Source organism: Trichechus manatus, unplaced genomic scaffold (assembly GCF_000243295.1).
Source record: "Trichechus manatus latirostris isolate Lorelei unplaced genomic scaffold, TriManLat1.0 scaffold00057, whole genome shotgun sequence".
Lineage (NCBI taxonomy): Eukaryota > Metazoa > Chordata > Mammalia > Sirenia > Trichechidae > Trichechus > Trichechus manatus.
The window spans coordinates 11,261,456-11,287,673 of record NW_004443993.1 but is presented as its reverse complement, the minus strand read 5'-3'; the positions used below and the strand labels follow the sequence as shown (position 1 = coordinate 11,287,673).

Sequence of the window (26,218 nt, the reverse complement as noted above, 5' to 3'; positions counted from 1 at the left end):
TATTATTATAATAGTTTTTGCGCTCGACTGCTAACTGGAAGGTTGGCGGTTCAAACCTACCCACTGACTCAGCGGGAGAAAGGCTTGGCGATCTGCTCCCATAAAGATTACAGCTGAGAAAACCCTCTGGGGCAGTTCTACTCTGTCACATGGGATTGCTATGAGTTGAAATTTACTCAAAGACACGCAATAACAGCAACAGTTAGTAATACTTGATTATTAAATAGCAGTATCTGTTCAATATGTCTCAGATATTATTCAGTGCTATAAAAAAATTTTTAAGAAGCCCAAACCCATTGCCGTCAAGTCGATTCGGACTCATAGCAACCCTATAGGACTGAGTAGAACTGCCCCATAGGGTTTCCAAGGGGCAGCTGGTGGATTCAAACTGCCAGCCTTTTGGTTAGCCACCAAGCTGTTAACCACTGAGCCACCAGGGCTCCCATTAAATGCTAATGTTTAAATTAAACTGGACCCATAAGCAACATCATGATAAACTGAGAAAAGATTGAAGTTGTCAAGGATTTCATTTTACTTGGCTCCACAGTCAACACCCATGGAAGCAGCAGTCGAGAAATCAAATGACGCATTGCACCGGGCAAATCTGCTGCGAAAGACCTCTTTAAAGTGTCAAAAAGCAAAGATGTCAATTTGAGGACTAAGGTGCACCTGTCCCAAGCCATGGTATTTTCAGTCGCCTCGTATGCATGTGAAAGCTGGACAATGAATAAGGAAGACCAAAGAAGAATTGATGTCTTTGAATTATGGTGTTGGTGAAGAATATTGAATATGCCATGGACTGCCGGAAGAACGAACAAATCTGTCTTGGAAGAAGTACAGACAGAATGCTCCTTAGAAGTGAGGATGGCAAGACTTCGTCTCACATACTTTGGACGTGTTATCAGGAGGGACCAGTCCTTGGAGGAGGACATCATGCTTGGTAAAGTAGAGGGTCAGCGAAAGAGAGGAAGACCCTCAACGAGATGGATGGACACAGTGGCTGCCAACGATGGGCTCAAGCATAACCACGATTGTGAGGACGGCGCAGGACCGGGCAGTGTTTTGTTCTGTTGTACACGGGGTCGCTATGAGTCAGAGCTGACTCCACAGCACCTAACAACACTGTTTAAGCGCTCATATGGGGGGCCCTGGCTAAGTCTGTTACTCTTATTTAACCACCACAACAACCTGATGGGGGGTTGCTGCTTGCACCCCCATTTCACAGAGGAGGAGGCCGAGATTGGCAGAAGGTAGGAGACTCGCTGGAGGTCTCCTGCCATGACCTGGGTGTGTTTACATCCTGTGTGTGCTCAGCACATGTCACAGTGAACCAGGCCTCCCTGCCAGGATGGGGATGGGTCACCAGGAGAGAGGGGGGAGGAGAGAGAGGACGGGGGCGGGGGCGGGCAGCAGGCAGTGGGGGCAGCGTGGAGAGGATGGGGAGAGAAAAAGTGGGCCCCGAGCTGGGAGGGGGCAGCCTGGAGGGTGGGTACCAGTGGAGGGGATGGGGGAGCACGAGGTGGGGGAGCTGTTCAGAGCTGGGAGGGGGCGTGGGGGGTACCACAGCGAGGGGGCGGGGAACAGCGGCCGGAGCTTGGAAAGGAGGGGAACCTGGAGGGGGGCGGTGTGGAGGGGATGAGAGTCATGAGGTGAAGGAGCTGCCCGAAGCTGGAAGGGGGTGTGGAGGGTACCACAGAGTGGAGGGGATGGAGGGGGAGGGGAAAGGGGCGGGGGAGAGCGGCAGGAGCTGGGGAAGGGGGGGAACCTGGAGGGGGGTGGTGTGGACAGGATGGGGCTCAGGAGGTGGAGGAGCTGCTGGAAGCTGGAAGGAGGCGTGCAGTGGGGAGGGGGTGTCACGGCGTGGAGGGGATGGAAGGCAGGGCGGAGGCAGGACCGGGGCCGCGCGGGAGGAGCCGCGGGCGGCCCGGGGAGCGCTCTCTGGCCCTGCCCCCGGGCGTCCTCTTACCCGCCCTCCCCGGCATAATGCGGCGCCGGAGTCTCCACCTCCCGGAGCAGCCCTTCCTGGGCGGCCGGCGGCCGAGAGCTGCCGCAGGTCCCCCCGGGCCGTGTAGACCCCACCCCGCCCGCTAGGCAAGCCCCCAAGGCGGGGCACTGAGCCGGAGCAGCCTGCGCTGCGGCCACAGGTAAGGAAGGCCATTCTCGTCCCCTCCTCCCTGGGGGAGCCCGGGCCACCAGACGCCCTGGCCACGGCGTCCCAGGGGTGGGCAGAGAAGAGGACAGTGATGGCTTTGTGCGTCTGCTCCTGCCACGCCCAAGAAGCCACCCCATTTAGGGACAAAGGGTCCCTCCCTTCCCAGGTGGCCCCTGTGTGGAGTCCGAGCTGGGCCAGTGACATATCCTTGCAGGTGACCTCGGGCCGGAGGGACCCGTCCGGCTGCCGAGCTCAGGCCGTGTGCAACCGCGGTCCCTGCAGCTAGCACGTCCCTGTAGCCCTCCCCCAGCCCAGCACTGATTTCCTGTACACAGCTCTGCACTCCCAAAGGAGCGGTGCCCAGGACCACCGGGTGGGGGCAGGAAGGGATGGTGGGCGTTGACCCGCCCAGCCTCTTCTTCCCGCCTCAACTCTCCCAAAAAAGGAGCAGGGTGGGCAGAGGTGGTTGGGGCAGTCGCTGTCCTTGGTCCTGATTGATACTCCCAGAGTTCCAAGGCCGTGCGGGGAAACGCGGGAGGGAGCAGAATGGACAGAGGCTGTTGGTAATTCCTGCGGAGAAAGAAAGGACAGGTTTGCCTGGGTATCTTAAACCATTGAGGTTGCCAAGAAATATGTTTATAACTCCTAGAAGTTTCCTCTCTGCCTCCCGTGGCTTAACTTTGTGGGTGCTGTATGCCCGAGCCCCAATACTGTTGTTGGCTAAGCCTCAAGCCTTGGAAGTGCATACTTGTGATGGATGAAATTATGTCCCCCCCCAAAAGTTATGTTGAAGTCCTAACCCCCGTACCTGTAAATATGACCCTGTTTGGAAATAGGGGGGTTTCTTTTGTTACATTGATGATGTCATAAGGGTGTAGAAAACCAAAAAAAAAGAAAAAAGAAAGAAAAACCACACCAGTTGGAGTGGAGTTGATTCTGACTTGTGGCAACCCCATGTGCAGAGTGGAAGTGCTCCATAGGGGTTTCATGGTTGTGACCTTTCAGAAAAAGATCACCAGGTCTTCCTTGGCACCTCTGGGTGGTTTTGGAGTAGGAAGGGTCCTAAACCTAATCCCTTCTGAGTGGTGTCTTATAAAAAGAGCAGAGTAGACACAGACACACCCAGGGGAAGAGACCATGTGAGGAACCCTCTAGAAGCTAAGAAAAGCCACAGAATGCCTGGGGCTGCCAACAAGGAAGGACCCTCCCCAGAGCCCGGGCCCCGATTTGAACTTGCAGCCTCCAGAACTGTAAGACAATAAATGCTGTCCTTTAATGCCATCCCTTTTGTGGTATTTTGTTGTGCAGTCCAAAGGGTAACAAAAGGGTTAGAGCTTTGAGTCCACCCATTGGTGCCTCAGAAGAAAGGCTTGGCAATCTGCTTCTGAAAGGTTGTTGTTGGGTGCCATCAAGTCGATTCTGACTTATAGTGACCCCTGTGTACAACAGAACAAAACACTGCCCAATCCTGCACCATCCTCACAATTGTTGCTATGGTTGAGCCCATTGTTGCAGCCACTGTGTCAATCCATCTTTTTGAGGGTCTTCCTCTTTTTCTCTGACCGTCTACTTTATTAAACATGATGTCCTTCTCTAGGGACTGGTCCCTCCTGATAACACGTCCAAAGTATGTGAGACGAACTCTCACCATCCTTTCTTCTAAGGAGCATTCTTGGCTGTACTTCTTCCAAGGCAGATTTATTCCTTCTTCTGGCAGTCCCCGGCATATTCAATATTCTTCACCAACACCATTATTCAAAGGCATCAATTCTTCTTTGGTCTTCCTTATTCATCGTCCAGCTTTCACATGCATACGAGGTGATCTGAAAGTCACGGCCGTGAAAATCCTGTGGAGCAGTTCTACTCCAACACGCACGGGGTCGCCATGAGTTGGAGTTGACTCAGTGACAATTTGTTTTTCGTTTCGTTTACTGCACACGAAGCGCTAACGAAGGGTTCCGAGGCAGAGTGCAGGGGAGAGTGGAGACTCAGATGGGACCTCCTGGAGGGAGACTGACCCAGCCTTGGAGGCTGACAAGTACACCAGGCAAAGACAGCAGGAAGCGGTGTTCCAGGCAGAGGGGCAGAACGTTCAAAGGCACTAGGGTGAGGAGACCTTGGAATGCAAGGTACTACAGTGTTACAGCCCGGCTAGGTCACAGGTCTGAGGTGCCCATTGGAGGTGTTTGCAGTTGCTACATCCTGAAGGGACGCCCAGGTGAGCAGTTTGGATTTTACCCTGAGAGTATGTATGAGCTTCCTGTGGCTGCAGCCACTCCCTGCTGTTGTTAGGGGCCATCGAGTTGACTTTCAACTCACAGTGACCCCGTGCAACAGAACATAACTACCCCGTGGGGTTTTCTAGACTAATATTCACAGGAGCAGATCCCGCGGAGCCACTGGGTGGGTTTGAACTGCCAACCTTTCTGTCAGCAGCGGAACACTTAGCTATTGTGTCACCAGGGCTGTTACTGAAAACAAGAGAAATGTATTCTCACAGCTCTGGGGGCCAGAGGGGCCCCGGTGGCGCAGTGGTTAAGAGCTTGGCTGCTAATCAAAAGGTCAGCAGTTTGGATCCGCCAGCTGCTCCTTGGAAACCCTATGGGGCAGTTTTGCTCTGTCCTATAGGGTCGCTATGAGTTGGAATCGACTTGGCGGCAGTGGGTTTTTGTTCTGGGGGCCAGAAATCCAAAACCCAGGTGTCAGTAGGACCATGCTCCCTCTGAAGCCTCTAGTGGAGGATCCTTTGTGGCCTTCTCTAGCTCTGGCAGTTACCGGCACTCCTTGGCTTGTGGCAGCATCCCGCCCATCTCTGCATCCGTCATCACGGAGTTGTCTTCCCTCTCCGTGTCTGTCTGGGCTTTTTCTCCCCTTCTTATAAGAACACCAGTCCTATTAGATTAGGGCCCACCCCACCTCATGATAACTACTTACATCAGCCAAGACCCTATATCCAAATAAGGTCACTTCACAGGTACTGGGGGTTAGAACTTGAACATGCATTTTTTGGGGAACACAAAAAACCCACTGCAGAGGGATAAAACCATGCTGTCCACCTTGCATGTTAAGGGGAAACCCACTTCTTACACAGTTGCCCATCACAGACTGAGAACAAGCTCTGTAGAAGGGCCTCCCTTGGGGCCGTGGGGGGCTCTCCAGTTCTGGATAGCTGAGGAAATAACAGGGTGCACTTGGTCTTGAGACACCATGGCATTTGCTCACTCTGTGTCGAGGAGCGATGGACTTCTCCAAGGAGCCTGGAGACCTGCTGAGTACGCTTCTCCAATTCAGTATTATCTGGAACATTTATTGAATGTCTACTGTACCAGATGCCTCAGCCTCGTGGTCTCGCCCCAAGCCCACAAGAACCCCTCCCTATGGCCCTGCCTCTCTCCCCACTGTCATCCACCACCACTTTATTCTCATCTGTCCCTGAACACGCCAAGCTCATTCCGGCCCCAGGGCCTTTGCATCTACCGTGCCTTCCATCTGGAATGCCCTTTCCCCTTTCTCCAGTGTCTGCCAACCTCTTGCTCTCAAATCTGCACTCAAAGGCCACCTCCTCAAAGAAGCCCACCCTGACCACCCTGGGAAAGGTGCCCCCTCCCTGCTCCCTCATCTTTTCTGTTTTGTTTGTTGCGAATATCACCAGCTGCTTTGTTTGTTCTTTGATTTAATTGATTATCATCTTCCTTCTCCAAACGGAGACCCCACCATGGCAGGGATCCTGTCTGTTCTTATTCAACTTATGTATCCCAGAGCCTAAACATCTAATACACATTTGCTAGTGAATGAAGTACAATTGGAATGCTCCTGAGAAGCAAGGATGGTGAGACTACATCTTACATACTCTGGACATGTTGTCAGGAGGGATCAGTCCCTGAAGGACATGATGCTTGAGTAGAGGGTCAGTGAAAAAGAGGAGGACTTTCAATGGGATGGGCTGACACAGTGGCTGCAACAATGGGCTCAAGCATGGCAATGATTGTGAGGGTGGCGCAGGACTGGGCAGTGTTTCGTTCTGTTGTACACGGGGTCGCTATGAGTCGGAACCAACTGGATAGCACCCAACAACAGTGGATGAAAAAAGACGGATCCCCGGGTAGCACAAACGGTTAAGCACTCAACTACTAGCCAAAAGACAGACGGTTCAAACCCACCCAGAGGTGCCTTGGAAGACAGGTCTGCAATGTTTCCAAATGGTCTACAGCCTTGAAACCCCTGTGGGGCAGTTCTACTCTATCACATGAGGTCACTATGAGTCAGAATCGACTCGACGGCACCCAACAACAACACTGAATGAATAAAAATATGGATCCCTGGGTGGTGCAGAGGGTTAAGCACTCGACTACTAGCCGAAAGGTTGGTGGTTTGAACCCACCCAGAGGCACCTCAGAAGAAAGGCCCAGCAATCTGCTTCCAAAAGATCACAGCCTTGAAAACCCTATGGAGCACAGTTCTTCTCTGACACACTTGGGGTCGCCATGAGTCAGAATCAACTCAACGAATGAATAAAAAGTAGGTACTATTTCTATTCCCATTTTGCGGATGAGGAAACTGAGGCCCAGAGAGGCCGAAAGTCAGAGTGCTGGAGAGCGACCAGACTGGGCTTTGCACCCAGGCTCTCTCGGCTGTTTGCACTGTTTCCCCGACTCTCTGCACCCTGAGCTGAGATCCCTTCCTCACCTTGACACTTTGGCTGCAACTCTGCAGCAGTCTGCCAGGTGAGCATCCGATACAGCATTGATGTGGACTGACCAGGGTCTCAGGAAGCTGACTCACAGCCTAGCAAGATGCCAGGACGGCGCCAGCTACAAAAAAAAAAAGCAGAGTTTTCCTGTGGTGGGGTTTGCGGGGGTGGGGGTTGCAGCTGGACAGGATGCTGAAGGGGTCCTTGGCTCAGTGGGCTGGGTCACCTTCCGGAACACGTTTCTGCTTGTCCTCACTGGGATTTGTGTTCCCGGAAGCAGGTTCTGTACACGATCGGACACAAGGGGGCAGTAGAAAGCAATGAACAGAGCCCAGGGCTGGTGTCAGGTTGGCCTGGGCTGGACTCAGCTCTGCCCGTGAATTGTTCATCGAGGGCAAGATCCCCGGGGCCAGCCTCAGTCTCCTCCTCTGAGAAATGGGCTTCCACCTGGCTCATAGGGTATCTGTGAGGATTAACTAAGATCATGTTGTAAACATCCCAGCCTGGTGCCTGGCACCTGTGGGCGTCCTGGGATTCTAGATAATTCTACAGCAACAGGAAGTGGAGGCTCCTGCTGGTAGGGACGGGCAGACAGTGTACAAGAGGCAAGTAGCCGGAAGGAAATTCTGACACCCAGGTGAGCCGGGGAGGTGGAGAATGGCCAGCGCCCGTTGTTACTGCTCAGGGAGAGCAGATCTTCTGATTCAAGGGAACACGGAAGTCGCGATGTTCGGGTCTTGTCTCTGATTTGACACACAGGAAAAGTCCTTCAGGGCTGTATGTCGTTGTTAGGTGCCATCGAGTTGATTCCGACTCACAGCGACCCCATATGACAGCAGAACTGTCCTGTAGTGTTTTCTAGGCTGTAATCTTTACAGAAGCAGAGTGCCAGGTCTTTTTTCCTCCTGACCTTTCAGCTGACAATACTGGGTAACTTTGTAAATAAGCAGTATGTTTCCTGTACTCCTGGGCCCTGAACTTATTCCCGGGTCAGCAGCCCCCCACCCCTGGATTTTGGGTGCAGGCATGAGCAGCTACAGACAGAGGGGGCTTACACACAATGGGTGTGTGATTGACTTCAAAGCCCCGGCCAGCCTCCTTAAAACTTTCTTCCAACTTTATTGGAAGCTTACTTTAAAAAAAGTTTTCTTTAGATAAAATTCAGCATTTTAAAGTTTATAATTCAATGACATTTAGTGCAGTCACAATGTGGCAGAATCACCTCTATCCAGTTCCATAATATTTCCATCATTCCACCATAAAACCTTGTGCCCACTTGAAGTCACTCCCCATTCCCTGCGGCTCCCACGCCCCAGGCAACCACTAATCCCCTTTCTGTCACTATGGATTTGCCTGTTCTGGACATTTCACATAAATGGAATCAGACCATACGTGTCCTTTAGTGTCTGATTTATTTCATTGAGCATTATGTTTTCAAGGGTCATCCACACTGTAGTGTGTATCAGAATTTCATTCCTTTTTATGGCTGAGTAATATTCCATTAAAACAAATCCATGAAAACCAAAGTACAACCTTGAGTATATCCCACCTGAATTTAGAGACCATTGCAAGAGTAGATTTGACTCATTGAACACTAATGACTGAAGACCAGACGAGTTATGGAATGACATCAAGGACATCATACATGAAGAAAGCAAGAGGTCGTTAAAAAGAAAGAAAAGGCCTAAATGGATGTCAGAAGAGACTCTGAAACTTGCTTTTGAATGTCGAGTAGCTAAAGTGAAAGGAAGAAATGATGAAGTAAAAGAGCTGAACAGAAGATTTCAAAGGGCGGCTCGAGAAGACAAAGGAAAGTATCATAATAAAATGTGCAAAAACCTGGAGTTTGAAAACCAATAGCGAAGAACGCGCTCGCCGTTTCTCAAGCTGAAAGAACTGAAGAAAAAATTCAAGCCTCGAGTTGCAATGTTGAAGGATTCTACAGGGAAAATATTGAACAATGCAGGAAGCATCAAAAGAAGATGAAGCAGTACACAGAGTCACTGTACCAAAAAGAGTTGGTCAACATTCATTCATTTCCAGAAGTAGCATATGGTCAGGAACCGATGATACTGAAGGAAGAAGTCCAAGCTGCACTGAAGACATTGTCGAAAAACAAGGCTCCAGGAATTGACAGAATACCAACTGCGATATTTCAACAAACAGATGCAGCACTGGAATCGCTTACTTGTCTATGCCAAGAAATCTGGAAGACAGCTACCTGGCCAACTGACTGGAAGAGATCCATATTTATGCCCATTCCAAAGAAAGGTGATCCAACCGAATGCAGAAATTATTGAACAATATCATTAACATCACATGCAAGTAAAATTTTGCTGAAGATCATTCAGAAATAGTTGCAGCAGTACATCGACAGGGAACTTGCCAGAAATTCAGGCCAGATTCAGAAGAGCCGGTGGAACCAGGGATATCATTGCTGATGTCAGATGCTCCTGGCTGAAAGCAGAGAATACCAGAAAGATGTTTACCAGTGTTTTATTGACTATGCAAAGGCGTTTGACTGTGTGAATCATAACGAATTACGGATAACATTGTGAACAATGGGAATTCCAGAACACTTAATTGTGCTCATCAGAAACCTGTACTTAGACTAAGAGGCAATCATTCGAACAGAACAAGGGGACACTGCGTGGTTTAAAGTCAGGAAAGGTGTGTGTCAGGGTTGTATCCTTTCACCATACCTATTCAATCTGTCTGCTGAGCAAATAATTTGAGAAGCTGGACCATATGAAGAAGAAGGGGGCATCAGGATTGGAGGAAGTCTCATTAACAACCTGCGATATGCAGATGACACAACCTTGCTTGCTGAAAGCGAAGAGGACTTGAAGCACTTACGGGTGAAGATCGAAGACCACAGCCTTCAGCATGGATTACACCTCAACAAAAAGAAAACAAAAATCCTCACAACCAGACCAATAAGCAACATCATGATAAACAGAGAAAAGATTGAGCTTGTCAAGGATTTCATTTTACTTAGATCTATAATCAACACCCAAGGTAGCAGCAGTGAAGAAATCAAACGACGCATTGCATTGGGCGAATCTGCTGCAGAAGATCTCTTTAAAGTGTTTCGGGCAATGCTGCGTTCTGTTGTACATGGAGTCGGCATGAGTCGGAACTGACTCAATGGCACCTAACAACAGTATTCCATTAAGGGGTCCTGGTGGCACGGTGGTTAAGCACTGGCTGCTAACTGAAAGGTCAGTGGTTTGAACCCACCTGCCACTCCGTGGGAGGAAGACGTGGCTGTCTGCTTCCATAAAGATCACAGCCTTGGAAACCCCGTGGGGCAGTTCTTCTCTGTCCTAGGGTGGCTATGAGTCAGAACGGACTCGTCGGCAGTAAGTTAGGTTTTTGGGTTTTAATATTCCATTGTATGGATGGACCACATTGTGTTGTTACCGGCTGACGAACACTTGGGCTGTTTCCACTTTTTGGCTGTTCTGAATAATGCTGCCATGACCCTTTGTACATAGGTTCTTGTGAGGATGTATGAGGAGTCCCTGAGTAGTGCAAATGGTTAAGCGCTGACCTACTAGCCGAAAGCTTGGTGGTTTGAATACACCCAGAGGTGCCTCTGAAGACAGGCCTGGCGATCTGCTTCCAAAAGCTCACAGCCTTGAAAACCCTGTGGAGCAGTTCTGCTCTGCACACACAGGCTCGTCAGGAGTCAGGGCCGACTCAGTGGCAATGAACAATAACGACAACATATTTTCATGTCTCCTGGGCCCCCACTCGGACCTTTGACCTCCACGAGAGCAGAGTGGTGTCTGATTCACCCTGTACCCCCAAAGCCTGCCAATGCTGCTGACACATAGTGATTGATTACTCAGGGAACATTCACTGGTAGCAAAAGAGGGAAGGAGGGAGGGAAGAAGCAGAGATTCTGTCCTGAGAAGGCTGTCAGCCCCAGCTCTCAGAGGAAGAGAAGCAAGGCATTCACCACAAAAAAAAAAGAGGCAAAAAAAAAAAACATCCTGGCCTCCTTCCCCGTCCAGACAGCTCCCTTTCTGCTGAGCTAGCTCTGCTGAGTTGCAGAGATGAATTAAACGCTGCCTCGCGCTTCCCTGAGTCAGCGCGCCCTGAGCCCGACCCTCCACTTGCCCACGCACTCTACAAAGTGCTTGCCTGGAATGGAATATTTCCCCGGGGAAGCAAGGAGCCAGACACTTGGGTCAAACGGGCAGTGGGAACTGTTGCTCCAGAAAGCAGTCCAGGATTGCCAGAGAACTAGGTCTTATTTTCCAAACGTGAGCACGGCCAGCCGGCCTCCGTGTGGGAGTCCAGGCTCCTTAAAGGGGCAGACGCGTGGTTGGCCAGACAGGCTGAGGTGAAATTTACATACCATCAAGTTCACAACTTTAAGGGGAGCGATTCAAGTGGGCAATTCAGTGGCATTTAACCATGTTGTGCCACCATCACCTCTATCAAGTTCCAAAATATTTCCATCACCCCCAAAGGAAACCCTGTGCCCATTAGCAGTCACCCTCCTCCCCATTGCCTCCTCCCCCAAGCTCTAGGCAACCACTAATCCACTTTCTGTCTGTCTGCATTTGCCTATTCTGGACATATCATGGAGCCCTGCTGGGGCAGTGGTTAAGTGTCCAGCTGCTAATCGAAAGGTCGGCAGTTCGAATCCACCAGCCATTCCTTGGAAACCCTATGGGGGAGTTCTACTCTGTCCTACAGGGTTGCTATGAGTCAGAATCGGCACCGGGTTTTGGTTTGAGGTAGCCATTTCATATAAAGCGGGATCGTATGACATAACAGTATTCGTCCTTTTGTGTCTGACTTCCTTCACTCAGCATAATGTTCTGAAGGTTCATGTCATAGCATGTATCAGAACTTCACTTCTCTTCATGGCTGAGTAATACCTCTCTATATGGATGGACCACATTCTGTTTATCTGTTCATCTGCTGGCAGACACTTGGGTTGTTTCTGCCTTTTGCCTACTGTGAACAGCGCTGCAGTGAACATTGGTGTACGAGCAACTGAGTCCCTGCTTTCAATTCTTTTACGTATATACTTAGGAGTGGAATTGCTGGATCCTATGGGAATTCTACGTTTAACTTTCTGAGGGACCGCCAAACTGCATTTTTAAAAATAAATGTTCTGGGAGTCCCCGGGTGGCACACACAGTTAAGTGCTCCACCGCTAACTGAAAGGTTGGTGGTTTGAATCCACCCAGAGACACCTCAGCGATCTACTTCTGAAATGTCATAGCCATAGAAGAAAATGGTAGTAAATGTTCAATTTTAGAACAGTTGTAGATTTCCGGGCACGCTGTGAAGATAGTTCAGGTCCCCATACACCCTACACTGGGTGTCCCCGTGGGCCACTTACACTCCGTGGAGCACTTGATGTAATTACTGTGCAAATACTGATCCGTGATCATGAAGTAAAGCCCACGCTTTGTGCAGATTTCCTCAGCTTCCCCTAACGTCCGTTGTCTGTCCCAGGAACCCACTCAGGGCACACAGGACATTTAGTCATCACATCTCCTCAGGCTCCTCTGGGCGGGGACGGTTTTCCAGACTTCCCTTGTTTTTGCTGCCCTTGGCCATTACGAGGAGTGCGGGTCAGTTGTTAAGGAGCCCTGATGGCACAGTGGTTAAGCGCTCGGCTGCTAACCGGAAGGTCGGCAGTTCGAACCCACCAGCCGCTCCGTGGGAGAAAGATGTGGCAGTCTGCTTCTGTAAAGATTTGCAGCCTTGGAAACCCTACAAGGCAGTTCTACTCGGTCCTACAGGGTCGCTATGAGTCGGAATCAACTCTACGGCAATGGGTGGGTTCAGTCGGTTGTTTTTTAGGATGCCCCTCAGTTGAGATTTGTCTGATGTTTTTTCATGATTAGATGGGGTGATGGGTTTTGGAGAGGTCACTGGGTGGTGGAAATGGTTTGTGCTCAACTGCTAACCTAAAGGTTGGTGGTTCAAACCCGCCCAGCAGCACTGCAGGAGAAAGACCTGGCAATCTGCTTCCATAAGAATTACAGCCAAGAGACTAAACCAAAGCTAAGAAGTTTCCTGAATACAATCAAACACTTTGAGGGACAGAGTAGTAGGGGCAGGGGTCTGGGGACCATGCTTTCAGGGGATATCTAGGTCAATTGGTATAACAAAGTTTATTAAGAAAACATTCTGCATCCTACTTCGGTGAGTGGCATCTGGGGTCTTAAAAGCTTGCAAGCGGCCATCTAAGATGCATCAATTGGTCCCAACCACCTGGAGTAAAGGAGAATGAAGAACACTAAAGACACAAGAAAAGTATTAGCCCAAGAGGCAGAAAGGACCACATAAACCAGAGACTCCATCAGCCTGAGACCAAAAGAACTAGATGGTGCCCGACTACCACCAATAACCACCCTGACAGGGAACATAGTAGAGAGTCACGGATGGAACAGGATAAAGGTGGGGTGCAGAACTCAAATTCTAGTAAGAAGACCAGACTTAATGGTCTGACTGAGACTGGAGGAACCCCAGAAAGCACGGCCCCCGGATTCTCTATCAGCACAGAACTAAAACAGTTTCTGAGGCCAACTCTTCAGACATGGATTGGACTGGACTGTGGGACATAAAGTGATACTCGTGTGGAGTGTGCCTCTTAGCTCAAGTAGATACAAGAGACTAAATGGGCAGCTTCCGTCTGGAGGTGAGATGGGAAGAGGGTTAGTAGCTGGTTGAATGGACACGGGGAATCGGGTCGAAAGGAGGAGTGTGCTGTCACAGTATGGGGAGAGCAATTAGGGTCACATAACAATATATGTATAAATTTTTGTATGAGAGACTAACTTGAAATGTAAACGTCATCTAAACTACAACAATAAAATAATAAAAAAAAGAATTGCAGCCAAGGAAACCCTATAGAGCAGTTCTACTCTGTCACACAGGGTCGCCAGGAGTCAGAATCCACTCAACAGCAATGGGTTATGGGTTTGGGGAGGAAGACCCCAGAGGTGAGGTGCCCTCTCATCCCATCATCTTGAGAGTGCACACAATCAACCTGTCAACATGTCCCATCACTGCTGATGTTGACCTTGAATACCTGGCTAAGGTGTGTTTGTCAGGCGTCTCCACGGTCAAGTCGCTCTCTCCTGCCTCCTTTCCATCCTGTGCGCTCTGGAAGGAGGTCATTGCACAGCCCATACCTGAGGACTGAGGAGTCCTGCCCTTCCTTCTGGAGGATGGAGCCCCCTGACTCATGACCACCCCATGCACAACGGAACCAAACACTGCCTGGTCTTGTGCCATCCCCATGGTTGGTTGCAGATCGGACCGTTGTGATCCATAGGATTTTCACTGCCTGATTTTCAGAGGTCAGCTGCCAGGCCTTTCTTCCTAGTCTCTCTTACTCTGGAAGCTCCACTGAAACCTGTTCAGCATCCTAGCAACATACCAGCCTCCACGGACAGACAGGTGGTGGCTGTGCACGAGGTGCCCTGGCTGGGAATCAAACCCAGGTCTCCCACATAGAAGGCCAGTATTCTACCTTTTAGCTCAGTAATGAAGGCACTCCCGAGGTTCACCATTCAGCCAAAGATTAGACAGCCCCATAAAACAAAACAAGACTAATGAGGCACAGCAATCCAGGGGCAAGGGCTAGAAGGCAGGAGGGGACAGGAAAGCTGGTAATAGGGAACCCAAGGTTGAGAAGGGACAGTGTTGACATGGCGTGGGATTGTTAACCATTGTCATAAAATATGTGTACTCACTGTTTAATGAGAAGCTATTTGTTCTGTAAACCTTAAAGTACAATAAAAAAAAAAAAAGAAGGCCAGTATTGTACCACTGAGCCACCACAGCCCCCCTGAAGATGGAGTAACCACATAAATTATTAGGAATTCTTCTGCACAGAAACTTTATCTCCTCTCTCCTATTTATTTATTCGATCGTTTACGTGCGTCAGTGTGGAGCCGTGGACACTTATTTTATCTTTTGGCTTACAGTCCAACGCTGTGTTATTTATTCTGTGGGTCAGACTGTTCCAACATTAGGGACACTCTTCCCAGTGGCCCCTGGGCCCCTTTGCCACACAGCATCTCGAATTTTATAGTCAGTAGTTCTACGCAGACCAACCCACACGGGCCTTGCCACATCGAGAATGCAGCTTATATTCTGAAGTATGTAGAACCGTGTGAACTGGAACCAGCCCCTCATTCTCTCTGGCTCTCAGCTTTCCCCAGCTGTTTCAGCTGCCTAGCGCTGCTGGAACAGAAATACCACAAGGGGGTGGCTTTAATGCACAGAAACTTATTTTCTCACAGTTTAGGAGGCTAGAAGTGCAAATTCAGGGCGCTGGCTCTAGGGGAAGCTTCTCTCTGTCTGCTCTGGGGAAAAATCCTTGTCTCAGCTTCTCTAACGTTCTTCTTGGCATTCCTTGGTGATCTCCACGGGGCATCTGCCTTTCCCCCATTCAGGCTTATTTCTCGATGCCCAATCTGCTCTTTTTATATCTCAAAAGTGCTTAGGGTTAGGACCCACCCTAGGATGTATGGCCTCGGTAACAGAACAGAGAAAACCCTATTCCCAGATAGGATCACATCCACAGGTATAGGGGTTAGGATTCTAACACATATTTTGGGGGAACACAATTCATCCATAACGCCATCCATGAAAAGAAAAGGCCTATATTAATTAAATGACTTACCCACTAATATTTGTTTGTTAAAGTCAATTTTTTAAAAATAATATTTTATTGTGTTTTTGGTGAAGGTTTACGCAGTGGTTTATGTTCCCATTCAACAATTTCTACACAAGTTGTTCAGTGACATTGGTTACATTCTTCACAATGTGTGAACATTCTCATTACTTCTGTTCTGGTTGTTCTGTTTCCATTCATCTAGTTTCCCTGCCCCCCTTACGTTCTCATCTTTGTTTTAAAGTAATTGTTGACCATTTGGGCTCATAATGGTGATTTTTTAAAGGGGCACAATAGTCACAGGTAATATTCTTTATTTTTTGAACAGATCTGTTATTTAGCTACAAGGTGACCTCAGGGGTTAGTTTCGGTTCAAAATCTGAAGAGTATCTCAGGGCTATAGTCTTGGGAAGTCCTCCAGTCTCAACTGGTCCACGAAGTCTGTTTTTTTTTTTTTTTTTTTTTTTTTAGGAATCTGAAATTCTGTTCTACATTTTTCTCCCATTCTGTCAGGGTCCATCTATTGTGGCCCTGACAAAACAGTCATTGGTGGTAGCCGGGCACCATCTAGTTCCTCTGGTCTCAGAGTAGATGAGGCTGTGGTTTGTGTGTAATTCCTGTAGACTAGTTCTTCTTTGAGTCTTCGGTTTCCTTCTTTCCTTTTTGCTCTGGACAAGTAGAAACCAATAGTTGTACCTTAGACGGCCACTCGCAAGCTTTTAAGAACCCAGGCACTACTCACCAAACTAGAGTGTAGAACATAACTTTATGAACTGTATTTTGCCCGTTGACTGAGATATCCATGCAGCTATGGTCCTAAGCCTCCAGCACCCCACCTTCCACCCCCGCTAACGTTTTATGAGTTTCTGTGCTAATGGAGAAGCGTATTTTGGCTTGATGATCCCCAAAGCTAAAAATATTTTGTTCCTGTTATTGTTTTATCGGAACATGCTTGGCCGAACCTGCCCGCGTCACTCCATGCTCCTGGGGCCGGGTTTGCGGTGCCTGGTGGCTGATGCTGGGTCCGCAGGCCTCTCCCAGAGGAGACGGGGATGGATTCGCTGGATGGACCTGCCGGAGACGCAGCGTGTAAGTTTCCACACATGCAGACATGCAAGCGCCCATTACAGGCTTCCAGGTTTCAGATTTGCCTGGATAGTAACCCTAGAAATGTCAAAGTTGAGGCTCTCTAAAAGGTCAGAAAAGGGGGTGCTCTCCAAGGCCAACCGGGAGCCCCTGAGGTCGGCTGAGATGGGTCTTTCTGGCCTTGCCAGCCCCCACCTGAGTCGCCTTATTAGCATAAACCCTCGGGTGTGGGCTGGAGTCCTCATGGATAATAAAAACTGTAAGCAGAGGAGAATTCCAAGGTTTTAGAGGTTATCTAAGGCCACTGGGTGGTTCAAATGGTTTGCACTTGCTATTAACCTAAAGGTTGGCAGTTGGAACCCATGCAGCAGCACCACGGAAGAAAGGCCTGGCAATCTGCTTCCGTAAAGATTACAGCCAAGAAAAGCCCATGGAGCAGTTCTACTCTGTAACATGTGGAGGCGCCATGAGTCAGAATTGACTCCGCGGTAATGGATCGGGAAATGGGGAGGAGGAAAAAGAAAGAGCCCCAAGCCTGTGGACTTTCCCATTCTCTTGCAGCCCCCCCAAACACTTTAAACTTCAATGGGGCTCATCGTAAAAGAAAGACGCTCGTCGCCCCAGAGATCAACATTTCCCTGGATCAAAGCGAGGGCTCTCTACTGTCTGACGACTTCCTAGACACCCCGGATGACCTGGACATCAACGTGGATGACATCGAGACCCCCGACGAGACCGACTCGCTGGAGTTCCTGGGGAACGGCAACGAGCTGGAGTGGGAAGGTGAGGAAGCTGTGGTGGCTCGATGGTAGAATCCTCGCCTTCCATGCGGGAGACCCGGGTTCTATTCCCGGCCACTGTACCTCATGCGCAGCCACCACCCGTCTGTCCGTGGAGGCTTGTGTGTTGCCATGAGGCTGAACAGGTTTCAGCGGAGCTTCCAGACTAAAACAGACCAGGAAGAAAGGCCTGGTGATCTACTTCCAAAAAAAAAAAATCAGCCAATAAAAACCCTATGGATCACGACGGTCCATTGTGCGTATGGTAGCCATGAGTCAGAGGCCAACCTGATGGCAGCTAACAACCAGGGTATCTGTCACCAACTAGGAACTGAAATTCTCCGCCCGTTCTGTTCTACTGTACTTGTATTATAATTCCAAGATGGCCAGATTTCTTTCAGCTGGAAGCTTCATTTGTAAATGTTTTGGGGAATGGATGTTCTTTCTTTGGTAGCTATTCTGCGTTCTTCCGGCCGCTCTCATCCCTCCCCGGCCCTCTAGTTTCAAGTGCAGCCGACTGGCTCTCGGCCCTGTGCAGTCTGCATTCCGACCAGTCGCTCAGTGTGGCCCTGAAACCTGACTTAGACTTCCTTTGGCTTCCCCTGGCAGCTTGCTGGAGCCCCTCAAGCCCCAGACTCAGAGAGCCACAGCAAGAGGGCAGGTGGGATGAGGGTTCCAACCTGGGGCTCGGGAACAGCGCCAGTGCCTACAGCTTAACAGGCATTTCTGTGGCGGGTGGGTGTGTGTCTTCCCCTGGGGACATGGCCTTTATAAACAGATTCTCAAAGGCCACCGAGACCTCAGCAAAGTGCATCCGATGGACTTAGCATCGGGCGAGTATTTCTTCTGGAGGTCCCTTGGTAGCGTGAACGGTTTGTGCTCAACTCTAACCAAAAGGATTGGCAGTTCGAACCCACCTAGTGGCACCTCGGAAGAAGGGCCTGGCGATCTGCTTCCGTAAAGATTACAGCCCAGAAAACCTTGCTGTGCGGTTCTGCTGTGACACGCATGAAGCATGGGGTCATCAAGAGTTGGAATTGACTCAACAGCAGCTAACAACAACAATGACAACGTTTATTCTGGGGCAGATCCTGACTGACCTGCCTGAGCTACCGCGGGGGCAGAAACAGACACTCCCTACCCACACACGTAGTCAGAAAGGCAGATGCTCAATAACGAGACGAGTCTGCAGAAGCAGCTGGTAATCAGTGCTCAGAGGAAAATAAGAGAAGGGTGATAGAGCAGGGGTTCTGCCCCCAGGGGACACTGGGTGATGTCTGGGGACATTTATGGTTGTCATGACGGGGGGAGGGTGCTACTGGCATTGAGCGGGTGGAGGCCAGGGGTGCTGCTCAACACCCTGCAGTGCACAGGACGGCCCCACTCCAGAGGAGGGTCAGACTCCCATGTGCGCAGTGAAGGGGAGAAGCACTAGGGTAGAGCACTAGGTGGGAGCTCCTTTTGAAGGGGGTCGGGAAAGGCTGAACGTGAAGACATTGGAAAGAACGCTCTGGCAGGTGAGCGGGGGAACAGGCCAGAGGGAGGGCTCCATGGCTGGATGCAGGCACTGTGGTGACTGGGTGGATGATGTTGAGGACTGGGCAGGATCTGGGGACTGCCAGAGCATGGCAGGCAGGAGTAGGAGGACCCTGACCCTCACCTGGGGCCAGGGCTAGACTTGATCCTGTCTCTCGGTGTGCCTGGCTCCAAGGAGGGTAAGACACGCAGGATGCCCACCTCACACCCATGAGTCCCCGTGTGGCTTGATGAAGCAGACGCTTTCACCATCTCTGGGAGGCCAGCAAAGGGGGTGTCCAGGAGGGCTTCCTGGAGGAGGTGGCATCTGAGCCAGGACTTGAAGGGGGATTAGGCGAGGAAGATGGGCAAGCAGAGCAGCCAGGTGGAGGGAGCATATGGGCAAAGGCTGACGGGAGAGAGATCTGGGATATGTGGCCATCTGCAGTCAAGAGTGCAGAGAGAGGGAGGCTGGGTGGGGAGTTGGGATGAAATCCAGGGGTTCCCTTCATGCAACGCAAGAGATCCAGACTCAGGCATCCCCTTGGCTCACTCCCGGCCTCTTCCAGATGACACCCCCGTGGCCACTGCCAAGAACATGCCTGGGGACAGTGCAGATCTGTTTGGGGACAGCACAGCAGAGGATGGCAGTGCTGCCAATGGGCGCCTGTGGCGGACGGTGATCATCGGGGAACAAGAGCATCGCATCGACCTGCACATGATCCGGCCCTACATGAAGGTGGTGACCCACGGAGGTGAGAGCAGCACCCTTGGCTCCCCCAGGCCTGCTAGGCAACTGGGGTCCTCTCTGAACCTCAGTCTCTTCATCTGATCTACAAGGACATTAAGCCTCCCTGTCAGGGTGGGGGAGGGGTTGGGGTGTGGATGAAGCACGGATCACAGGGCTGCCCCTGATAGTGGCTCTCGTTCCCCACTGGAGGCGGAAACAGACCTGCTAGGCTGTGCGACTCGGAGCTGTGTGCACCTGGCCAGGCGGATAGTGGGAAGGGCTGGCCGGCGAGGTGGATGGGGAGGGTGCACGGGGCGGCTGGGAGCCCATCAAGGGCTCTGCCCGCACTGCTGGGGGGTTAACACGCTGCGCCCGGCTGCCTCCCCCCAGGGTACTACGGTGAAGGCCTCAATGCCATTATTGTTTTCGCGGCCTGCTTCCTCCCGGACAGCGGCACCCCCGACTATCACTACATCATGGAGAACCTCTTCCTGTAAGTCTCCTGTGCTCCCTGTGGGGCAGCTGGGGCGGCCCAGGCCACGAGAACCACGTGGGGGTCTGGGGGGCGCTGCCGGGCACCAGGGAGGGGCAGACCGCCAGCAGAGCCCCATCAAGCTTAAGGAATAGATCTGTCAAGTCGGAAACCCTGGTGGTGCAGTGGTTAAGAGCTACGGCTGCTAACCAAAAGGTCGGCAGTTCGAATCCACCAGGTGCTCCTCAGAAACTCTATGGGGCAGTTCTGCTCTGTTCCCTTAGGGTCGCTATGAGTTGGAATCAACTCGACGGCAATGGGTTTGGCCGTCAAGTCAGTTCTGACTCATGGGGACCCCACGTGTGTCAGAGTAGAACCGTGCTCGGCAGGGTTTTCAAGACTGTGACCCTTCGGAAGCAGATCACCGGGCCTGTCTTCCGAGCAGCCTCTAGCGGGGTTTGAACGGACAGCTTTGCTGCTAGTAGACGAGTGCTTAACCATTTGCACCACCCCGGGGCCCCTGGCTCCTGATCCCTGCTAGCCCACTTGCTCACCGTGCAGCCTTCTTTCTGAGCCCCCGGCTCCCCGTCGGCCTGAATCATCCCCATCGCTGTTGTTGTCTATGAAGCATTTACCGTGTACTCACGTCTCCCAGGCTTGGTGGGGAGGTTAGATGAGATACAGCATATGAAGCACTTGGCCCGTAGTGAGTGCTCAATAAAATGAGCTACTTTTACTACTACTGGGAGCCGTAGGGCATGATGGTTAAGTCCTCAGTTGCTGACTGTAAATGGTGGCTGTTCAAACCAGGGCTTCAAACCAGTTCATTCCTGTTCAAACCCCTGCTGAGAATTTGCATTTCTCTTTTTTTATTGTGCTTTAAGTGAAAGTTGACAATTCAAGTCAGTCTCTCATACAAAAATTTATACGTACATTGTTATGTGACCCTAGCTGCTCTCCCTATACTGTGACAGCACACTCCTCCTTTCCACCCCGGATTTCCCGTGTCCATTCAACCACCTCCTGGCCCTCTCTGCCTTCTCTTCTCACCTCCGGACAGGAGCTGCCCGTTTAGTCTCATGAATCTACTTGAGCTAAGAAGCACACTCTTCACAAGTATCATTTTATGTCCCATAGTCCAGTCTAATCTTTGTCTGAAGAGTTGGCCTCAGGAATGGTTTTAGTTTTGGGCTAACAGAGTCCGGGGGCCATGTCTTCTGGGTTCCCTCAAGTCTCAGTCAAGCCATTAAGTCTGTTTTTTTTTTACTAGAATGTGAGTTCTGCACCCCACTTTTCTCCTGCTCCATCAGGGACTCTCTGTTGTGTTCCCTGTCAGCGCGGTCACTGGTGGTAGCCGGGCACTATCTAGTTCTTCTGGTCTCAGGCTGATGGAGTCTCTGGTTTATGGGGAATCTGCATCTCTAACAAGTTCCCAGGCAATACTAGTGATGCTGGTTAGGGACCAATTCTGAGAACCACTAGTAGAACCACCGAAACCAAACCAAACCCATTGCCATGGAGTCGATTCTGCCTCACAGCAACCCTATAGGACAGAGTAGACCCTGTAGGACCGAGTAGAACCTATAGGACCAAGTAGAGCTGCCCCGTAGGGTTTCTAAGAAGCAGCTAGTGGATTCGAACTGCCAACCTTTTGGTTAGCAGCTGAGCTCTTAACCACTGCGCCACCAGGGCTCCACTAGGAGAGCAGTGGTTCTCAAAGTATATTATACATAAGAATCACCTGGGGATCTTGTTAAAATGTAGATTCTGATTCAGTGTATCTGGGGTGGAAACGCAAGTTCTCAGCAGGTGTTCAAACCGGAATGAACCAGTTCAAAGCCCTGGTTCGAACCCACCCCTCGGCTCCATAGGAGAAAGACCTGGCGATCTGCTCCCATAAAGAAGACAGCCTAGGAAACCCTACAGGGCAGTTCTAGTCTGTCACATGGGCTCACTGTGTCAGAATCGGCTTGACAGCACCCAACAACAACCACAACATTACTATCACTATTGTGCCCACTACAGAAATTTGGGGTGGGTTGGGGTCGCCCGCACTCACTCCCATTGGAGCGTGTCAGGACAGACAGTAACACCTGAACAGGTGTAGCTGGCACATCTGGGGCAGGAAAGAGGGTGGCACTACTCCCTGCGCCTGGGTCTTCCTGACTCAGCCCCACTGCACTGGGTCTCTGTCATCTGCCTCCCATACCAGGTATGTCATCAGCAGCCTGGAGCTCCTGGTGGCCGAGGATTACATGATCGTGTATCTGAACGGCGCCACGCCCCGGCGAAGGATGCCCGGCATCGGCTGGCTGAAGAAGTGTTACCAGATGATCGATAGGAGGTGGGCCGGGCACAGGGGGCCAGGGGCGGGAGCCACCTCAGGGTGGAAAAGCATGCACAGCGAGGGACCCTGATGGCTGTGGACCTTCTGAAGGTGGTTGGAACCAAGGGTGCCCAGGAAACTCTCAGAAATGGAGACGGTGTGGCCACAGGGTCAAGAGCTAGGGCTCTAAATTAAAAGAGAGAAACAGGAGTCCCTGGGTGACACAAACAGTTAAGCGCTTGACTACTAATTGAAAGGTTGGCAGCTCAAACACACTCAGAGGTGCCTCAGAAGAAAGGCCTGGTGATCTGCTTCCCAAAGATCACAGACTTGAAAACCCTGCGGAGCACAGTTCTACGCTACACACATGGGGTTGCCATGAGTTGGAATTGACTCAACAGCGACTGGTTTGGTTTTTTCCCTTAGGGTTAGAAGTCAGCTCCCCCTCTGCAAAGAGGCCTTGGCCTCGGTTTGTGGGCTTGTAGACGATCCTTACATGGTGTTTCTCTTCCCTGCTCCCTGTGTGTGTGGGGGGGTGTGGGTGTGGGGGTGGGTGTGTGTGTCTAATCTTCTCTTTTTATAACTCAGAAATGATTAGGTTTAGAACCCACCCTGTTCAGATATGGCCTAATTAACATAAAAAAGAAAAGCCTGTTTCCAGATCGGATCACATCCACAGGTATAGGGGTTAGGATTCCAACACGGATTTTGAGGGGACATAATTTAACCCATAACAGGTGTGACAGCACAGACTTGGCTACTCAAACTCTGCCCGCCTGTGCACCAGGGGGGTCCCTCCCTCCCTCGGCCCACTTTGGGGTCTTAGGGGCTCAAGGGGTATATCTTTAATCCCTCGTGGGACCCACAACTCCTGGATGGGGTCACAGATTTGACAGGTACACGGAGGTACATAGAGGTACAGGTACCTGGTACAGGTACAGATATGTGGCACAGGTACATGGTACACGGTACAGGTAGATGGTATAGGTCCAGGTACCTGGTACAGGTGGATGGTACAGGTACCTGGTACAGGTGGATGGGATAGGTACAGGTACCTGGTATAGGTAGATGATACAGTACAGGTACATGAAGGACACCTGTGGAATGAATGAGTGATGAGCGCATGCATCCCTCTCTCCATCCCTTCCCCGCCCCCGCCCAGTCCCCCAGTTCCCAGTGCTCACACCCAGGGGTTCATCTCGCCCCTTTCGCCTCCCCCCACAGGCTGAGGAAAAACCTGAAGTCGTTAATCATCGTCCACCCGTCGTGGTTCATTCGGACGGTGCTGGCCATCTCCCGGCCTTTTGTCAGGTGAGAAGGGGGTTGTCCCCGCTCTCCAGTACCATCCCGGGTGGTTGGTTTGCTCGTCTGCATTTTCAGCTTCTCTGTGATGAAGATGTTTTATGGCTTTTGTAACAAGAACAAAACCATTTTAAATTATATCTATTTTTATTAAGGCAGGATTCCTGCTTTTCCGTCTGAGACCGAGTCTCTGTCCACTTTCCCTTTCCCCATCTGTCGTGCCGACCACAGGGGGACTCGTGTTGTGGGGGTAATTTTATAGTTTTCTTTGATTCTGAGGGGTCCCAAAGTGAGGTCATCAAATTTCCCCATGGGAAAAGAAACCAAAAGTGATAGAATTATCCGCACGAAAAGCGAACTCTGACCCTAAAGCCCCCTCTGCCCCTTTGTTCTTTTTCTTTTTTTAATTGTGGTAAAATATATAGAACCTAAAATTGGCTATTTTCACCTTCTTTTTTCTTTTTTGGAATTTATTTATTTTTGGTTGTTGCTGAGAATACACACTGCAGAACACACACCCATTCAGCGGTTTCTCCATGGACAATTCAGTGACACTGGTCACATTCTTCAAGTTGGGCAGCCATTCTCACCCTCCTTTTCCGAGTTGTTCCCCCGCATTGACGTAAACTCACTGCCCCCCTAAGCTTCCTAGTCAATCGTTCAATACGTGTTAGTTTTTAATTATAAAAGTAAATCAGAAATGTATGAAAGCAATTGACGATTTTGTCAGTTCTAGCCCACGATGACCACCGTGTGACTATCCATGGAGAGAATACCCGGATCATTTCCTAGTCAGTAACTGTTGGGGTTCCCCCAAGCAGTTGGCCTCTTTGCTCCTTTCAGACATTGTGAATTGCACTGGATGCTGGAAAGCTTGAGCCAAATTTCTGCCTAATCTCTCAAAATTAAAGAAAACTTCTCGACACACCTTGACACACTCTGGACTCTATTTTGGTTGGCTACCGCTATATTCTCTTGGCCTTGTGCTTCTTATCATTAAAAAAAATTATTTTACCTTGAAAATAATTTTATTTTATAGTTCACCAAATCTGGGTTTAATTTTTAAAAATTTATTTTTTTATTGTGCTTTAGGTGAGAGTTTACAGCTCAAGTTAATTTCCCATACAAAAATTTATACACATATTGTTTTGTGACATTAGTTGCAATCCCCACAATGTGACAGCATACTCCCCCTTTCCATCCCGGGTTTCTTGTGTCCATTCAACCAGCTCCTGTCCCTTCCTAGCTTCTCATCCTGCCTCGGACAGGAGCCGCCCATTTGGTCTCGTGTATCTACCTGAGCTAAGAAACACACTCCTCACGAGTTTGTTTTTTTTTAATTGTACTTTAGATGAAGGTTTACAGAACAAACTAGCTTCTCATTAAACAGTCAGTACACATATTGTTTTATGACATTGGTTAACAACCCCATGACATGTCAACACTCTCCCTTCTTGACCTTGGGTTCCCTATTACCAGCTTTCCTGTCCCCTCCTGCCTTCTAGTCTTTGCCCCTGGGCTGGTGTGCCAATTTAGTCTCATTTTGTTTTATGGGCCTGTCTAATCTTTGGCTGAAGGGTGAACCTCAGGAGTGACTTCAGTTATGAGCTAAAAGGGTATCTGGGGGCCATACTCTCGGGTTTTCTCCAGTCTCTGTCAAACCAGTAAGTCTAGTCTTTTTTTGTGAGTTAGAATTTTGTTCCACATTTTTCTCCAGCTCTGTCCAGGACCCTCTATTGTGATCCCTGTCAGAGCAGTCGGTGGTGGTAGCCGGGCACCATCTAGTTGTGCTGGACTCAATCTGGTGGAGGCCGTGGTAGTAGTGATCCATTAGTCCTTTGGACTAATCTTTCCCTTGTGTCTTCCATTGTCTTCATTCTCCCTTGCTCCCAAAGAGGTAAGGCCACTGGAATATCTTAGATGGCCGCTCACAGGCTTTTAAGACCCCAGACGGTAAAGAGTATTATTTTTGCTTTATAGTCCTGTCTAATTTTTGTCTGAAGAGTGGGCTTCGGGAATGATTTTGTCCTGGGTTAACAGAGCATCTGAGGGCCATAGTATCGGGGGTTCCTCCAGTCTCAGTCAGACCATTAAGTCTGGTCTTTAAAAAAAACATGTTTAATGGAACAACCAGAACAGACATATTGAGAATGTACATACGTTGTGAAGAATGTAACCAATGTCACTGAACAATTTGTGTAGTGATTGTTGAATGCGAGCCTAAACTGTTGTGTAAACCTTCACCAAAAACATAATAAATTTTTTTTTAATTGTTTTAAATCCGGTCAGCATGTAATCTCTAAAATCTACAAGATACTGCAAAACCTCAACAATAAAAAGACAAATAACCCAATTAAAAAATGGACAAAGGATATGAACAGGCACCTCGTCAAAGAAGACATTCAGGCGGCTAACAGACACATGAAGAAATGCTCACGATCATTAGCCATTAGAGAAATGCAAATCAAAACTACAATGAGATACCATCTCACCCCAACAAGGCTAGC

At 49.9% G+C, this 26,218-nt stretch overlaps 1 protein-coding gene across 1 annotated transcript in view; it reads left to right on the top strand.

The window, feature by feature from the left end:
* Positions 1 to 26,218, top strand: part of ATCAY (ATCAY kinesin light chain interacting caytaxin) — a 46,232-nt gene that overhangs the window by 9,115 nt on the left and 10,899 nt on the right. The window contains exons 2-7 of the mRNA XM_023733121.1: positions 16,532 to 16,590; positions 17,149 to 17,370; positions 19,451 to 19,636; positions 20,002 to 20,104; positions 22,296 to 22,427; positions 23,634 to 23,720. Coding sequence (XP_023588889.1) covers positions 16,532 to 16,590; positions 17,149 to 17,370; positions 19,451 to 19,636; positions 20,002 to 20,104; positions 22,296 to 22,427; positions 23,634 to 23,720 — 789 coding nt within the window. The remainder of the gene's footprint in view (positions 1 to 16,531; positions 16,591 to 17,148; positions 17,371 to 19,450; positions 19,637 to 20,001; positions 20,105 to 22,295; positions 22,428 to 23,633; positions 23,721 to 26,218) is intronic.